The sequence below is a fragment of the Danio aesculapii genome, chromosome 2 (genome assembly GCF_903798145.1).
Source record: "Danio aesculapii chromosome 2, fDanAes4.1, whole genome shotgun sequence".
Lineage (NCBI taxonomy): Eukaryota > Metazoa > Chordata > Actinopteri > Cypriniformes > Danionidae > Danio > Danio aesculapii.
Window position 1 is genome coordinate 15,431,414 of NC_079436.1, and position 17,479 is coordinate 15,448,892.

At 36.2% G+C, this 17,479-nt stretch overlaps 1 protein-coding gene across 1 annotated transcript in view; it reads right to left on the reverse strand.

Moving 5' to 3' along the window:
* Positions 1-17,479, reverse strand: part of cfap57 (cilia and flagella associated protein 57) — a 160,215-nt gene that overhangs the window by 59,908 nt on the left and 82,828 nt on the right. The window contains exons 8-13 of the mRNA XM_056473426.1: positions 16,950-17,063; positions 14,527-14,739; positions 4,794-4,967; positions 2,257-2,418; positions 1,600-1,755; positions 1,423-1,516 (exon numbers count right to left, since the gene is read on the reverse strand). Coding sequence (XP_056329401.1) covers positions 1,423-1,516; positions 1,600-1,755; positions 2,257-2,418; positions 4,794-4,967; positions 14,527-14,739; positions 16,950-17,063 — 913 coding nt within the window. The remainder of the gene's footprint in view (positions 1-1,422; positions 1,517-1,599; positions 1,756-2,256; positions 2,419-4,793; positions 4,968-14,526; positions 14,740-16,949; positions 17,064-17,479) is intronic.

Genomic DNA, 17,479 nt, shown 5'->3' on the forward strand with positions numbered 1-17,479 from the left:
TTAAGCTCTGGGCGATACTTAATTAAGAAGGAGATGAAGGGGGCGCAATGAGGCTTTCATGACTGCTGGTTTTAATTCCGCTTAGAATATGGCTGAGTTCCTACAGTCAAGTTGCGGTCGCTCTGAAAACCGCTCCAATTGGTCCACCGTTTTTAAGTTGTTAAACTGAAAAAAAAGGACTGGGTGTGTTTATATCACGCCAATATGACGGTCTATACACTATACCTACACACATGTCTGTCCAAACAGCTTGAAAAGTAGATTTTTCACCATAGGTGCCCTTTAGTTAAATATTTTTATAAATTTTTTGGTGTCCTCGTGCCTTACCACAAATAATCTATCAGGATAATATTAAACGTAGATAAGGATGAAGTGCAAGAAGGAATCGAAGATGGCTCATAGCTTATCGGAATAATATGGAGTCTAATGTCATTTATTTTAGTAATAAAATATTTTAACAAATTTTCACAGTTAGATGCCGGGTCGTCAAACTGCAAATCAATAGAGGGGTTTAAAAGACTATTATTGTTGAAAACAGAGTCTTGGGATTTTTATCATTTTTGGCTATAATATAAGAAAAAGATTTAGATTTAGCCTCCTTCACGGCTCTTTTATAGGCGGTTAGCGAAACTCTCAATGAAAATCTCTAATGACATATGCAGCTTATCTTTCTTCCATTTACGTTCAGCCCGTCTACAGACTCGCCTCATGATTTTAGTGTTTTAATTTAGCCATGGTTCCACTTTAGCTTTGACTTTCTTCCTACGTAAATGTCCAATATCATCTAAAACTTTGGTGCATGTTTCATTAAATAGCTTTAAATAATTTCCAGCATCTGACATATTAATGGAATAATCGTGGGATATAACATTTCATGTCTCATTAAAACAAGAACTAAAATCTTTATTAAATGTAGAACTTAAAAATCCATGACCAAAAAGCCGGTTTCTTGGAAATGACAATTTAAGTTTTAAATTGGAACATACAAACATGATTGGACTGTGATCTGAAAAACTCAGGTTTTGAATCATGACACTACATGATAGAACAAGATCCAAGGTATGACCAAATTGATGTTTGACCTGTAACCATTTGGGATATCTCAAAGGTGTCATTAAGACTTAAAAACTCCTTAGTGAGGGGGTTTGCGTCACAACAAACATGAACAATAAAATACCCCACTATTAGAAGCTAATCAAATTGAGAAACAAGTCCGCCAAGAAAGTCAGAAAAATTATGGATGAACTCTTTTTTTAAACTTAGGAGGACGATATATAAATACTGCAATCACAAAGTTATTGTCACTTTTCAGAAGAAATAGCAAGACCTCAAAGCTTGTAAAAATCTCGATCTTTAACGAATGAGTAGTGAAGTGGCTTTTTAGAAATTCATTAATATAAAATTAATGAAACTTTTTTTTACCCATGTCGTGCAGCTCTTTATCATGTCTCTCTAAGATGTCTGATATCGCTTTAATGTGGGCTGCTTGTTGATTGTCTTTCTCTTTTTTCAGTACCTGCAATAAAAAATAGAATAATTACTAAATAATTTATCTATTGAAATAGAAATGTTTTTCAGTATGGGTTACTTTAAACTCACCTCCTTCTCTGCATTTAGTGAAATAATCTGTTGGATACACTTTTCAGATAACTCATTGATCTTCTTGTTGTAATCAGTGTCCTTCAAGCTTAGCTGGCACTTGTTGTCTTCCTGGAGCTCTTCTACTTTTGCATTCAGTTCAAGCAGCATTTTATTCTGTTCAAAACGATATGAGAAAAGGCTGTAATTATGCAACAGGGAAAAAAGAATGCTACTATAAATCTTATATTTCACCAAAATTGTTTTTTTTTCTCGATCATTTAATATTTTTTGGGATCCATAGGAGTGTTTCACCTTTCTCCTGCAAAATCACATCCCCATTTCTACCAGAGTAGTACCAGATGCTGAGAGGGAGTAGGTAAATGAGCTCCAGCTAAATATATTTATTTATATAATACATAGTAATTTCATAAATAATGCAAACAAAAAAAGCTTGGTGATGTAGTTGGACAATAAAAATTGCCAACCGTACTTATGAAAATAAGAAGTCTAAGTGGTCCAATTCTGTACGTTTTAATACCTCCTAAAATGGTAAATGTATAACGTAAACAATGTCAAATTGGACAAATAAGATATTACAAAGTAGGCAGAATTAGCCAAAAAAAAAAAAAAATGGTTGTAAATGACCAACACAAGAAAAATATTTCCTCTGGTTACCTTTTCATCAAAGTCTAATTTGTTGGTGAGGATCTCTTCTGAGTATATCAATACTTTCTCTCTTTTCAGCCCTTGTCCTTCTTTGTCAATGATTTTCCAGATGAATAGACAACCATCTTCTGAGACCGTTATGAGAAACTGGTCATCAAAAGTGATAACCATCTATGAAGAAAACAAACAAACAAACACAATGAATAACATGTCACTTTTGACTAGATAATAATAATAATAATAATAATAATAATAATAATAATAATAATAATAATAATTTTTGTACAAAAAAAGAGTAACTCTTTATTTTACTATTATCATTATTCAGCAGGGGTTGTGGCCTAATGGTTAGGGAGTTGGAGTAGCCCAAAGGCTGCTGGTTCGATTCCTGGCAGGAAAAGTAGGTGTGAAAAGTGAATGAACCACATTCTCTCCATCTTTGATACCCAGCTGACGTGCCCCTGAGCAAGGCACCTATCCTCTAAATGTTCCCTGGGTGCTGGAAGCAAAAGCTGCAACATCAATAGCTCTCAGGTGCACGCTTGTGTGTATGTGTGCATGTGTGCGTGTGCGTGTGCGTGTGTGTGTGTGTGTGCGCGCTCCACCAATTATGAGTATGACTAAAACCATACATTACAAAGGCTCACTTCACTTCCTTTTACTTATTAATTGGTTACATATTATCTTGATTATGGCTAGCATACTGAGTTTTTATTGATACTTTTAAACCATATTATTATCCTTTTGTTCTGTAAGACCATATTTTTTAACACTTACCCCATACCTCAAATATACAACTTGCTAAACTTAATAAACAGTAATAAGCTTCAAATTAAAGCAAAAGTTTAGACTCATTCACATCCTTGTTGTTTATGAAAATAAAAGCCTTTGGATACTTTTGCAGACACATTTAGCTACTAGTTGTTAGTCAGATAATGTTTCAATGTTTATTATTAATGCCAACTGAAAAACCGCTATGAGTTTACCTACAAGCCCTGCATTCAGCTGCATGCCGCTCTAGAGGCCATTTCTGGTTAATGATGTCAGAATTTGCGAGTATTTGATGTGTGAATAGTCTTGAATGGAATGGAACATCCTTTCCTGTGTGAACAGTGCTTTTTTGAATTTACCAGTAACATTGTTCTGGAAATGTTCTGTATATTTACTGTTATCACTGTATCACTGAAAGGGGCTAATATACAATTAAAGGTCCCGTGAAAATAAAATAAAATTACAAAAAAGTATTTTTAGATATCTATAAGATAGTCTGCTCTAAACAGAGACAAAATTCGCATTTAGAAAATATAAAACTGATATAAACATTCAAAGCTTGCAGTCACTTCCACCTAAATGGTTCAACATTTTTTTTTAGGTCACCTCATACTTAAGTTTCTCAACAAATCTCTGACCAATCAAATGCTCTCTAGTATCTGATATGCCCCGCCCCCTTCAATATGCCTCTTATTTGCTTTACATTTGATGTACTTGAGCTCAACCACTCAAACAGCTCATTGGCAAGGCTGTTTTACCAACAAAATGCAATTATTAGTTTACAGTCACGTGACCTGTGCAGAGGCTGGCGGGTAAAAAACAATAGGCCGTAATGGCAGCTACACTAGGATCTCCATAGAAATGTAGCGCAAGCTGGTCATGTTGTTATTTGTTTCAAGCTACAAATATTTGGATCACATTTAAAAAAACAAAACAAAAAAAAAAACAGATGGATCACTGCCCCCTAGCTGTTTTTATTCATTCAAAACCTAGCATCATGTTTAAATCTATCTTTTGGATATTCCTCAGCAATTTAGTCACTGTATTTTATTGCACAACAATTATTTGTTTTTGGAGGTTTTTTTTGGCAAAAAAAGAGAAATCACTCAGCCAATGATTTGGCTGTCAGAAGGACATAGTAATGTTTTGCCCACCAGGGCGGTGTTCACCTGAAGGTGTGAAGACACTCAAAAACTCTCAATTGGCAGTTTTTTAAAAGGGGAGGAGCTACTCTATATCTCACTCTCTCTTGATTTTTCAGTTGAGATTACATCAAATTTCAAATAAAAAAAATCATATTTCAAAGCATTTTTTGGGACCTTTAAAGGTGCCATAGTATGCATTAACACATAATGTTTAAACTGTTCTCTGAATGTATGTAGCTGAGGTAAGTGCAAAAAACATATCCAGAAATGGTTTTACGTGTCAATTTACAACCCAATGAATTGGACCTAAAATGAAAGGTCAAATGTTGCCCTATTTGGGTTGTGAAAATTCATAAGCTCTGCTCTCATGCTCCCATCTAATGAGTGCATGTTGTTGATCCCATGTGGATGATTAGAGTCAGAGTTCAGATTGACCCATTTTTCACAGGAATTTTACACATAAGGGATTTATATGAGAATGAGGAAACATATGTGTTTGATGTGTATGGTATTTCATTTCCACATATGAACTCTTTATTATTCAGCTATGCCTAGGTATATCCTGATTTTCATTTTATGGCACCTCTAATAGGGAGTCTTGTTCCCTCCAAAAAGTGTGACCATGCAGACCTTTGTTATAGGGCCAGCATGAGCCTGATACTCAATCCAGTCATTCTGGATCATTAGTGGGTATTTGATGACCCTCAGAGTACCAGTGGAGGTTCCAATGAAGATTGTGCGTCCTGAACGAGACAGAGCAACAGTGGTGCAAACCACATCATGTGAAGACATCTCTTTGAGGATCTGCAACAAAAATATGAACAATATTTAAAATTAAGGCATTGATGATTAATTTATTTAATCAAAATAGATTCAAATATGATGTGTCACAGTATGCAAATTATATGACATGATGTAATTAAATGCATTTCTCACATTATTTTTTTATTCCAATACATTAGATTATCAAATATGTGCATTGTGCAATGAAGTTCTATTATCAATAGGGAACTATCTGCTTGCAATTGACATTGAAAAATAGGACTGTGATGCAAAAATAGGACCCAAATGCAAAATCACAATCTCTTAGGTTTACTAGAAAACAAAATGAAAAAGATAACTAAAGCAGCCTGCCAGTGTTGTGCAGACTGGATGCAGACAAAATTCAAAGCGCTGCCCCAGTAGAGCAAGAGCAGCAGATATGGTGAATCAAGGAAAGTGTCCCCATAGAAAGATCAGCATTCGAATGGCAGACAGAGAGTAACTAGACTTAACTAGACCAGGCAGACTGAGTAAGGTAAAGCTGCAGGCCCGGAGACTCAACTGCGCGCTCAGACCTGCGCGCACAGACCTACTGTTTTCTCAGACAGTGCCACCTGCTGTTGGGTTTGGTGAAGCGGCAGGTACGGAGACTCAACTGCACGCTCAGACCAGCACTTTCTAGCAAGTAGCAACATCAGAAACGCCAGTAAGGTTATTGATTATTAAAGCGATTCCTGAAAAATACCAGGTTTTATGGCATAAATCAATGTGGTGTAAAATATTACACTAACAAACATTTATTTCAGTGTTTGATTTGATCAAAATTAGTGTCAAAAGAGCATTATTGTATGGTATTTACAGCTTGCTCTTATTTTATGTATTATTGTACCATTCTGGGACAATTTTCTAGCAATGTTTTCTGGCAAAATAACAAACTTTAAGGTAAAAATGTTAAAATAAAATGTTTAATATATAACGCAATTAGTATTTGTAGCATATTTTTGTGCTATGTAGGTCTACTGTACATAATACTGTATTATCTATGTGAAAGTGCTACCAAAGACAATTACAGTAACACAATAACAGTTTATCAGTTATTAATACGTTCTGTAATATTACAAATATGTTTTTTGGAAATATTATTGTTTTTCTGCATAGAATTTACAATATGAGATCTCTTAGGTTAAAGCAAAAATAATTTGCTTGTGGTGTGTATTTTTTCCCAGATGGATATCACAATTTAAAAAGGGGCTCTCTGCCAACACTAACACAGTGCACCAAAGACTGCAGATATTTCCAGAAATGAAAAATCTCCCTAACAAGAATGTAAAGCATTTATTTTATTTGATGTTATTTCCTACGTAAAAAATAATTATTACACCAATTATTATTTTTCTCTGCATTGTTTACAGCTTGACTTGTACGACCTCATGATAAAGAACACAAAAATAAAGTTTGTTGTGAGAAAATTACCCAGAGTACTATAGTTTATTGAATGTGAAGAAATTTATTGTATGTGAAGATAATATTCATTCCCACAACTCAATACGAAGCAGTGATAAATCCTTAATGATATAAAAAACAACAACAAATGTCTGAAAATACTGAAGTAACTGAACAATATCTATTTACAAATACAATTAAAACAAATACAACAGAATAAATGCATTAAATCAAAATCTAATATGTTTAATATTTCATATAATTATGTATTCAATCATAGCGTAATATTTTATAGTAGAAAAAAATAGTTTTAAATACAGTTTAGAAGCAGCTGAATTCAGGTTAGTCGATCTTTTAAACAGCAGGTGGCACTGGAAGGTCTGGAAGTGCAGGTCTAGCCGTCTGAGCGAGCAGGTCTGAGCGTGCGGTTGTGTCTCCGGGCCTGCAGCTTCATAATGTTGGGCAGACTGGGTAACACTTTAACCACAGAGGAACATACTGTTATGTCTGTAACCCACGTTCCCTGAAGGAGGGAACCTCGACGTGTGTCTCAGACACTACGGAAGATCACCAGATGACCAATCACTCTGAAGAGTGAAGCTGCGGTCACACTTGACTTTTCCTCCCATAGACTTCTATTCATACGCACGCGAATGCGTCAGACCGGAAACGCAGGGTCATGCGTTCAAGTTCAAGCTTGGTGAACTCTGACCTGTGAAATCGCATCACTTGACTGCGTAAGACCGATCGAGGATCAAAACATGACCTCTCTGGACAGAAATGTAAAACATGGAGCCATCGCTCGCTTTTTAAAGGTTTAATCATCTTGTTTAACCCCGCCCCTTTTTGCAGCGCTGTACGACAGAATTTCGCACACACAAAGGCCAGTATGACCGTAGCTTAAGGAAATGGGCCAATGAATGCCTATGAGTTGGTAGAGCACAGCTCCGCAGGTGCTGGTGATTAATCATTAGTAGAGTATACAACCAGCATGTGCAGGAGAGTGCTTCAGACTTTAGCCGCTGAAGAAGCCGAATACTCAAATATTCAGCGTAAGAAAAATGCCACAGCAGCTGGGTCCATCACACACTTGATGAGAAGTTTGCCAAGCACAGTGTGAGCGCACAATTCACCAAAAGCTCAACCTTCCATTGTCCCTAGGCCCTTTAATTACCAGATTTGGTGAGTACTCCTTTCTGACCTCAGCATAGAGCCGTAATCCCATTACCTGGGCTCACCTCATCAGCATCAACCCCCAGCCACTACAAACAACCAGAGGGAGAGGATATAAGTGAAAGCCACCAGAGACTCAGTGAGCTACAAACTCCAGACTATACCCAGATGCTAATATCTCTCTCTCTCTCTCTTACCAGATTCAAGCAGCTTTTTTTTCAGAATCAGAATCAGAAAGAGGAATTTGTTTTCGTGACAAAGCCTCTACAGTGCAACAGCATTACAGAGACAGGACAAAAAACAGATAATAAATATATATTTTTTAAAAATAGAAGTAAGTAGTGAGTGCAAATATACAGATTGACAAGTGTATGTACAGCTATATTACTATATACAACGTTATATGTGCAGCTGTTATGTGCAAATTGGCATGTAAAGTGTGTTGTTAAATAAGTGTATATGTGTATAAAAGTGGCAAGTAGTGATGTTGGTTCCACAATTATTATCATCAAGTGTTCATGAGATGGATTGCCTGAGGGAAGAAACTGTTTCTGTGTCGGGCTGTTCTGGTGCGCAGTGCTCTGTAGCGTCGACCAGAAGGTAAAAGTTCAAAAAGGCAGTGTGCTGGGTGTGAGGGGTCCAGAGTGATTTTGGCAGCCCTTCTGCTCGCTCTGGATAAGTACAGTTCTTAGGGAGATGGAAGGGTTGTACCAGTGATTCGCTCAGCAGTCCCAACTATTCGACGTAGTCTTTGGAGGTCGTATTTAGTAGCTGAGCTAAACCAGACAGTTATTGATGTGCAGATGACTGATTCAATGATGGAGGTGTAGAACTGTTTCAGCAGCTCCTTTGGGAGGTTAAACTTCCTCAGCTGACGAAGAAAGTACAGCCTCTGTTGAGCTTTTTTGACAATGGAGTCAATGTGAGTGTCCCACTTCAGGTCCTGAGAGATGGTGGTGCCCAGGAACCTGAATGACTCCACTGCTGCCACAATGCTGTCCATGATGCTCAGTGGGGGGAGAGCAGAGGGGTTTCTCCTGAAGTCCACTATCATCTCCACTGTTTTTGAGCGTGTTGAGCTCCAGGTTGTTGTGACTGCACCAGACAGCCAACTCCTTAACCTCTTGTCTGTAAGCAGACTCGTCACCGTCCTGAATGAGGCTGATAAGTGTGGTGTCATCTGCAAACTTCAAGAGCTTCACAGAGGAGTCTTTTGATGTGCAGTCATTCGTGTACAGTGAGAATAGCAGTGGGGAGAGGACACACCCCTGGGGGGCGCCAGTGCTTATTGTGCGGATACTAGACTTTTACCTACCTAACTGTAGTCTAGAGACTTAAAAAATTGAACAGTACATTGTGGAAGCGTCTCAGTCCCAAAGGGTAAAGACGTTGCGGAGGCCACCTGCTACCCAAATGGGGAGACCTGGTGACAGAATAAGCATATGGGCTAGCCCTATCCAGGAGGAGAGTTACATATAATAAGCTAGTTAGCAGGTAGGAAAGACACGAATTAGCCTGACAAAAGGGGTGGGGGTGCTTCATGGCTGAAGATGCAATAGGAATCACGTATAGCTTGTCAGATTGTCAACAGGGACCACACATAGCTGGCACCGAGCAGGCATCATACTGGGCCAGGCAACAAACTACTCCACCAAGTCGAAACTGGGGGCCTCGGAAGAACTCTCTAGGGTTCAGCAGATGGGGAACTCGCTAAGCAGAGCAGAATAAGTGCACACATATCTGGATTAGGGAGAGTGGTGCAGAAAGCATTTTTGAACACCAAGCTCAGTTTCCTCCTGATTATCTAGTAAATTGAGAGGAAACTGGCTCCACTCAAAGATATTGAATCTTTTGAACGTTTTAGGTGTCACCCAGCCTGCACTGGCAATGGCATCAACTAGCCGGTGGGCCAAGCTCAAGGTCACCCAAGTCTTCCACGCTTTGTCTAGAAACCCCCCATGGAGGTTCCAGAAACTAGCGTGGGTGCCAGGTGGTGCCTCTTTCCTCAGAAAGGAAGTGTTTCCTCAGGGAAATTTGTCAAGGAGGGGCTGTCGCAAGAAGTCTGAGTTGGGAAACTCAGGTCCAGTTGGGCCAAAGAGGCACAACAAGCAAGACCTGCTCCTCATCCTCCCTAACCTTACGCAGGGTCTGTGCAAGCAGGCTCACTGGGGAAAAATGCATAATGCGTAAGCCCCGTAGCCAGCTGAGGGCAAGCACATCTGTGCAGAGCAGGGAAAAAAGAAACTGGCGATGAGTGGACTCACGAGAAGCAACAGGATGACCTGGGATTCTCAGAAGCATGCCCATATCAGCTGGACCACGTTGAGGTGGAGTCTTCATTCTCCCAGGAGATTGAGCTGCCTTGAGAGTGCATTGACTGGCACCATTGAGCTTGCCTGGGATATGAATCACACGCAGCAATTTTCAGTCACGTGACTTCAGAAAAGCAGATGGCAAGCAAGCTGAAACATGCAGCAGAACGGCATACCACCCATAAAGTTACCCCACCCATGCTGTCCATCCTAAACAGGACCTGTTTCTATTCCAGCATCAACGAACAACTCCAGGAAATTGATATGACCATGCAACTGAGGTCCGGTTTACAACCTACAGCTGCATGCTCAAAGGTGGTGTTCTGGGACCACTTTGTGGCCATCGTCTTCTCCAGGGCCAACTTGGTTCTTATGAGAGCATAGTCAGCCATGGTGCAAAGCTTATTTACCGCAGTGCAAACCACCTGAAAAATAAGCCCCACTTCAAACAAGTTCGCAAATCAGATTAAAATGTCTAGATGAAATGATCTAAGATCGCTGTGTGTGTTGTGAAGGATTTATCTATCGATCAATTGGCTGACGGCACAGAAGCGTAATGACATCATCTGATTAATATTCAATTATCCATGTGAGCAAAATTACATAAATTTAGCAATAAACGGTTTGTTAAATATGACATGCAATAACGTTCCACATTTGTTGTGAGCTGCAAGCTTTACACTTTTATGTGTCAAAAGTATTCATCATGTATTTCAATGCATATCAATGTATTTAGTTCTACATTTAGAGAAGATTTTCTTTATTACAGTAGCCTAGGCCTACTCAAGTTTTTGTAATCGGCGTAAGGAATAACTGTATAAATTAATTTGACATTGAAAAAGCATTTTGATATCGGTAAAGGTGTCAATCACTGGCATAACAGCGGTCAAAACACGCGCATGACTGCATATATTATTATCCTTTTTTTTTAAAAAGTCGAATATTGTGCATGTACAGGTTTGTATCTAAAAAGATCAAGTCAATAAATTTTCTCTTTGAACCACCAGGTGGCAGTCTTTGTATGTTTATTTCAGAGTGCAGACTGCATAAGTTTTATTAATATATATATATATATATATATATATATATATATATATATATATATACATATATATATATATATATATATATATATATATATATATATATATATATATATATATATATATATATATATATATATATATATATATATATATATATATATATATATATATATATATATATATATTATAAGTTAAAAATATATATATATTTACTATTTTCCCAAGTGTATATAACTACTGTAAGAAATTATCAGCATTTGGTACATACTTTCAGTATTATCTTAGCTTGAACTGACCCAATCTAATCCTGTTTATATGAAATGAACCTGCTCCCATTTGAGCGACCAGAACTGTTGCTATGACAACAAGTCTCAGATGAGTTTTGAAAAACGAAACGATCCTAGATCATATCAAATTGTCAATATCCAAATCCAGGTAATTGAGTAATCCACATACGAAGAACGTACCCCAGCTCAACAGAGGGAGTTCTTCACATCAGGAATGCAAGTAGCGCTTCCAGACTTCACTGAACTTGTGTAAATTATATATATATGGTTATTTTTGATAGGCGTGGTTTGATCTTACAACATCTGGGTGTTTTACATCATAACACTCTCTCGAACTCTTATTTTTCTTCCTTTCCTCTTCTCTACAACCTGTATGAATGTGTGTTTGTGTTAGGTGTTAGTTTGTTAATAAGGTCAATAAAGTTTCATTTTGTAAAAAGAAAAGTGCCTGTGCATATTTATGAATCTAATCCCCTAAACATAAATTTTGTTACCCTGCTTTAACATAAACGTTTTTTTTTTTTCGTTAGTTTGTTTGTTTGTTTTTTGGATAGCAATAGTCATAGTTGAAGTCAACTGTCTATTCGAAAGATCGCTGGATGATTCATTTGTTTAGATTTAAAGAGTCAATTTTTTTGAAGTTCTCTTCAAACTAATCTTCAATTCACTTTGAGCTATTCGCTACAAAAGTGAGTGATGCTCTTTTATGCCATTGTCCCTCACTAAGTGCAAGTAACTTGCCTGATGATGCCCCCACTTTTGGTAGTTCTTTAATAAAAAGCCAAATATCAAATTATTCAAATGTACAGTGAAATTGTAACCTAACCAACAGAACACCACAAATAGCACAGCATTATTACTGATATATAAATATCACAATGTATGATCATGAATTAAAGCACCACAGTATCTCATCAACATCCAACAGTCATGAACAAACTTATAGAGATTTTGTAACCAAACAAACAAAACAAAATAATAATTTGTCCTTCCCTACCTCATACCAGATTTTGTGAAGTGTGAAGTGATGTAATGAGTTTGTATTAAGACCAGTTCGCACTGCACAGACAAACACCAACAAACAAGTTTGCCATTGTATTTAGAATTGTGTTTAAACAAGTATGGTCATGTTCACACAGTCTAATTATTATCTTCACTGTTACAAACATTCCGTAAAAAAACGAAGAATGTACTGGCAGAAAATTACCAGCACATTCTCTGTTTTTTTACGGAATGTCCTTCTTTTAGTAAATGGAAACCTGTAAAACTTCCGTAAAAAACAAAAAAATCTACTGGTAATTTTTTACCAGTACACTCTCAGTTTTTTTATGGAATTTCCTTCTTTAAAAAAAAACAACGAAATTCCAGTAAATATACAGTAAATCCTCAGTACAATTTACTTTTTTTTTTGTTAAATTATTATAGAGAAACTTCAGTAAACTTTAGTAATCTTTACAAAGCTTTAAATATTACACATAAATTTGTAAAAACACTTTACCCATAAAATTTTGCTAAAGTACATTAAAATATCATTAATCTCAAAATATCAGTAATCTACTGTGTTTAACATTTTACATTCGTAAATTCAGTTTACAGATTATTTCTGTTAAAAAAACATTCCACAGTTTGTATTTTTCATCGAACACATTTAAACCCTCAAATCCCAGAGCAAAATCCTCACTAGTGTCCTCACTACAGAGGGTTGAACACTCAGACAGTGATAAAGTTAATGAGATAATTAAGTGTCTAATTAAAGGAGGATTAAGAATTATTGATGAACAACTATTAACAGCAGAATCAGTGAAGGAAAGAAAAACACAAATTACAACCAAAACCAAAGATGAAATCAACTAAGAATAAAACTGTAAATAAAATAATAATGAATAAAATTAAACAAATTACACAATAAAAATGTAATTTCTCAAGATCTCAGTAGAGATCATTAAACAACACAAACATCAGGAGCTTCACTTATTACTGACCTTTGACTTTATTTCTGTCATGTGGACAAAAACTCTTCATGACATTTCTGTTGGTCATTTGAAGTCACCATGATAGAGGACAGAGTCCGCTTTAGTTGGACTCTTCATCTATTTCTAAATGATGGGAAGTTTGAATCAATTAATTGTCTCAGATCTTTGAATCTTGTTCATTGAGACGAATGAATCTTTTTCCAAGTCATTTGGTTCAATATGCCAAAGTATTATTGAAATGTCACATATTGCTTCCAAATACATCTACAATGAAATCTCTTTCTGGCTCTTAATGCATATGATTGGCCCGTGATAAAAGAATGACTCAAACGCAAAAGAGGACTCAAGAGATGAACTGATCAAGCTGCTTTTTTTTTTAGCCACCATGGTTGAGGTTCATATTCTGATACTTGATGTCTGTGTGTCATGATGTGCAGCTGGAGATCTCAAGGTTTTGTGCATGAAACTTATACATTTTTTTATATTTCTTAATTTTCTTTTTAATCCTTGATAATTGTTTATTGAATCTCCATGGGAAGCTGTAACATTATAAAAAATATGAAATATAACTATTTTCAATAGCTTAACTCACAAAATGTTAGAAATTATATATTATAATTAAGCTCACAGTACAGTTTCTTATTGCCTTTCTTGCTATAACTGATGAGCTTCAGAAACACAGCTAGAAAACATAAAGATAGAAGAGTAAAGGTTCAAGAGCTCCATTAAAGCAGCCTCTGATCTCCATGATGGTGGGGACAAATTAAATATTTTCAATAAAAATTACCTCATAAGTAAAACATTTCAGAATGAAAAAACAGTATAGCAAGACTCAGGGAACAAGACTATTGTCAATTATTATTAAAGAGAATAGCATAAATCAAAAATTCCCTCAGTCTTGGAGGAATATGTTGATGTTGTGAAGAGCAAAAATCAGGACTCCATGTCTATGTTTTCTCGGCTTCTCACGCTGTTCACACCTAGATTCTTGCTCCCGCAATGCAGTGCGTAACTAAAAATACGGCTAAAATTGCTGTAAAATGCCTTCACAATTATATGGTAGTTTTCCCTGTATTTTTACGGATTTTTTACAGTGTGGCATAATAATTTAACAAAATATTTAAATGATCCTTTTTAGGAATGAAAGACATTTTATTAAAGCTGATCAGGTTCTTAGTCAGATTAAGTCTGTGTTTTTGTTGTTTGTTGCAAAATCATATCACAATAATCATATCCATGAAAGGGGTAACACATTGATCCAACAAACTCTGACAGACTTGTTTGATAGCTTTATTAGTGCAGCATGAATTGGTAATTTGTAAATTATGTAGCAAAATAAACTTTTAAAACCACATTCATACACTTACCTGAGAGTCTTGGATTTCTTTCAGAGAGCAGTCTGTCCCAACAGCAAAGAATGTCTTTGCATCAGGGGAGATGGCCACCCCTGTGTAGCTGCAGGTTTTCAAGATGCTTTCTGACTCTCGTGTACCGCTGAGAGTATTCCACTCATACACTGCCCCGTCCATGCCACATGACACAAGACAACTGTCGTTCAAACTGAACGCTACGGCCCGCACCTAAGACACAATAATATGGAGTGTAACAATGTTTAAATAGGCAAGTTTTAAGAAGACAGATTTTCTCACTTTTTTGATCCACAAAGAAATACACTCAATTTACTGCTATACCCCCGTTTCACAACTTGTTAATGCAAATAGTAGTCATGAGCCAATCACATTTCAACTTTTCCATTATCAGGCAGAGTGGTTCTGTTTGCTGAAACATTACACTTTTGGCCAATCTGGTCTAGTCAGCATGGAAACAGTTTCAGTTGTCACTGTTGTGTTGATAATGGAACTTTTTGGTATGTAATACAGATGTGTCAGTCATTATGTCATGCCAGTGATGAGAATAACGCCATTATAAATATCATTACTAACGGAATCACTTTTTTCAGTAACAAGTAATTGGAAAAAATACTGTTTCCCAAAAATACTGTTGTTTATTACAACACCAATTCTGTTATTGACAATAAAATGTGGCATTGTATAATTTATATAATACTTCCAATAAAGCTCACTGAAGTGCTTTTTATCTGAATCAGTCTCTGTTAGCCTGCTCTGGTGTGTATGAGTTGGCAGATAACTGATGATGATTGGCGCGTGTGTGTGTGTGTGTGCGCGTGCGTGCGTGTATGTGGGCAGGACAACCACATAACTTAGGATAGGCCAAAATTGCAGGTGACACTTTTAAAGAGGTAAACTGGGCCACTATATATAGTGGCTTAGTTTATATCCTACTTGAACGTTTCAAAAATCCAAGGCGCACCGCATTGCCTTTTTGTTGACAAGAAAAAAAGAAGTTTGGTGAGCTTTTTATGTCGCTAGGCAGTGACCGCTAGGCAGATCAGCTGCCTATTGTGTGGAAGTGTTGCTGTTGATAATGGTATAATTTTAATATTCAATGATTTTGTGATATTCAAGATTTGTGAGTCATACAACACAGAATAACTCAAAACAAAAAATCTTTAAAAGGCTCAGTAGTCATCTTGACAACACAAACACTGCTGTCACCTCAACGGAAACCCTGCCTCTACTTTAATTTGATTGGAGAATAAAAAAGATGCGATGATCCAGGAGCACTTTTCTAAGCTTTATTTAACAGTAAACTATAATAGCTTTTCATACACTGTTATCTGAGGGATCAAATGTCAAGCATTCAGCTGAGATTTCCTGGCTTTATCCTAGATTTCTCTGGATTCTCTTAATTCTTTTACAACTGTATAAATGTTAGTTTGTGAAACACCTAAATTGCTTTGATTTGAATTGTTTGAAGTGTAGGGTTTAAAGATTGAAATTATTTTGTGTATAACAAACTCTCTCAACAACAAAACAACATGCCTTCGTAAACTAACGAAATGCTATATTTTTATTATTATTCCTGTCTTTTTAAAGAGACCGTCTACAGGTGCATGCTGCATCTCTGTTGTTAATGCTGCCATCTGATATTAATTTATCAATTTAGTTTTATAATTTAAAAAATAAATTATTAATTTAAAAAATGAAAACATTAAAATAAAATAAAACAAAACAAACATTTTAAATGGTCACCAGAAATTTACCACCGGTGAACTCCAATTAAGCTGCTAAAACATCTCAAGAATGATGAGTGAATACAGAATGTACCTGAGCTCAATTTAGAGTTTCACGCCAAAGGTACATGTGATTTTTCAGTTTTTTTTTATTTTTAATAAATTTGTAACAATTTCAAAAAAATATTTTTTTCACATTGTCATTATGGGTTATTGTGTGTAGAATTTTGAGTAAATTAATCCATTTTGGAATAAGCATGTAACATAAAAAAGTGGAAAAAGTTAAGAGCTATGAATACTTTCCAGATGCACTGTATGTGCATGTGTAAACAGCCCGAAAAAGACATATTCAAATATAAAACATAAAATTCCCAGTATCCCCAGTTAATCAGCTTATTGTAGACTGTTTCAAAACTATTTCATTTGTGTTGCAGCAAACAATTTAATTTTGTCGGTAAAGAAATTAATAGCAATACTTTTTTATGCTTTTGCTGATTACATACAAGTTAAAGACAATTAACAAAATTACAGATTACTGATTCCAGTACATTTTACAAAACTTCCCAACTTTTTTGGTAACTGGGGTTGTATTAAACTACTGGTGAATGCACATGACTTTCGGCAATGTGATGTTAAGTAACTGTTGACAAATTTCAAAGTGGGGTGAACCATTGCTTTGAACATCAGCAAACTTACTTTTTCATTGTGTCCCTTCAGGTTTAGGACGTCCTCAAATGTGGTAGTGGAATAGATGTTGATCACGTTTCCATTGACAGCAGCGAACAAGTGACCGCCATGACTGAATGTACACTAAGGACCAATGCATGGAAAATTAAGTAAATTAGCAAATGATGGATGAAACTTTATAAGAACAATGTCTTCTTTCTGTGCTTGAGTAATTCTAGAATTGGGGGTACATTTTGCATCTCCTAGACTAAGATAAATCTTCTATTGTTTTTCAAAAATAAAAACAAGTAAAACAGTTGTGATTCACATGGTGCGTCGGTGTCAACACTGCCCTTTCAAGTGCCTATGGACGCATCAGCCAATCAGATTGCTTTATGCACGTACCAGTAGCCAACTGTGCTCTAATTTCATATAGGCTGAAGCTGCTATGATGATCGCATTAACACAAAGTTTCAGACACATACCTTCCGGCAAGCATTGATGCTGATGCCCCATTTGAATGTACCATAAGAGGTGCCTAATGAAATCGCATAGTTTGT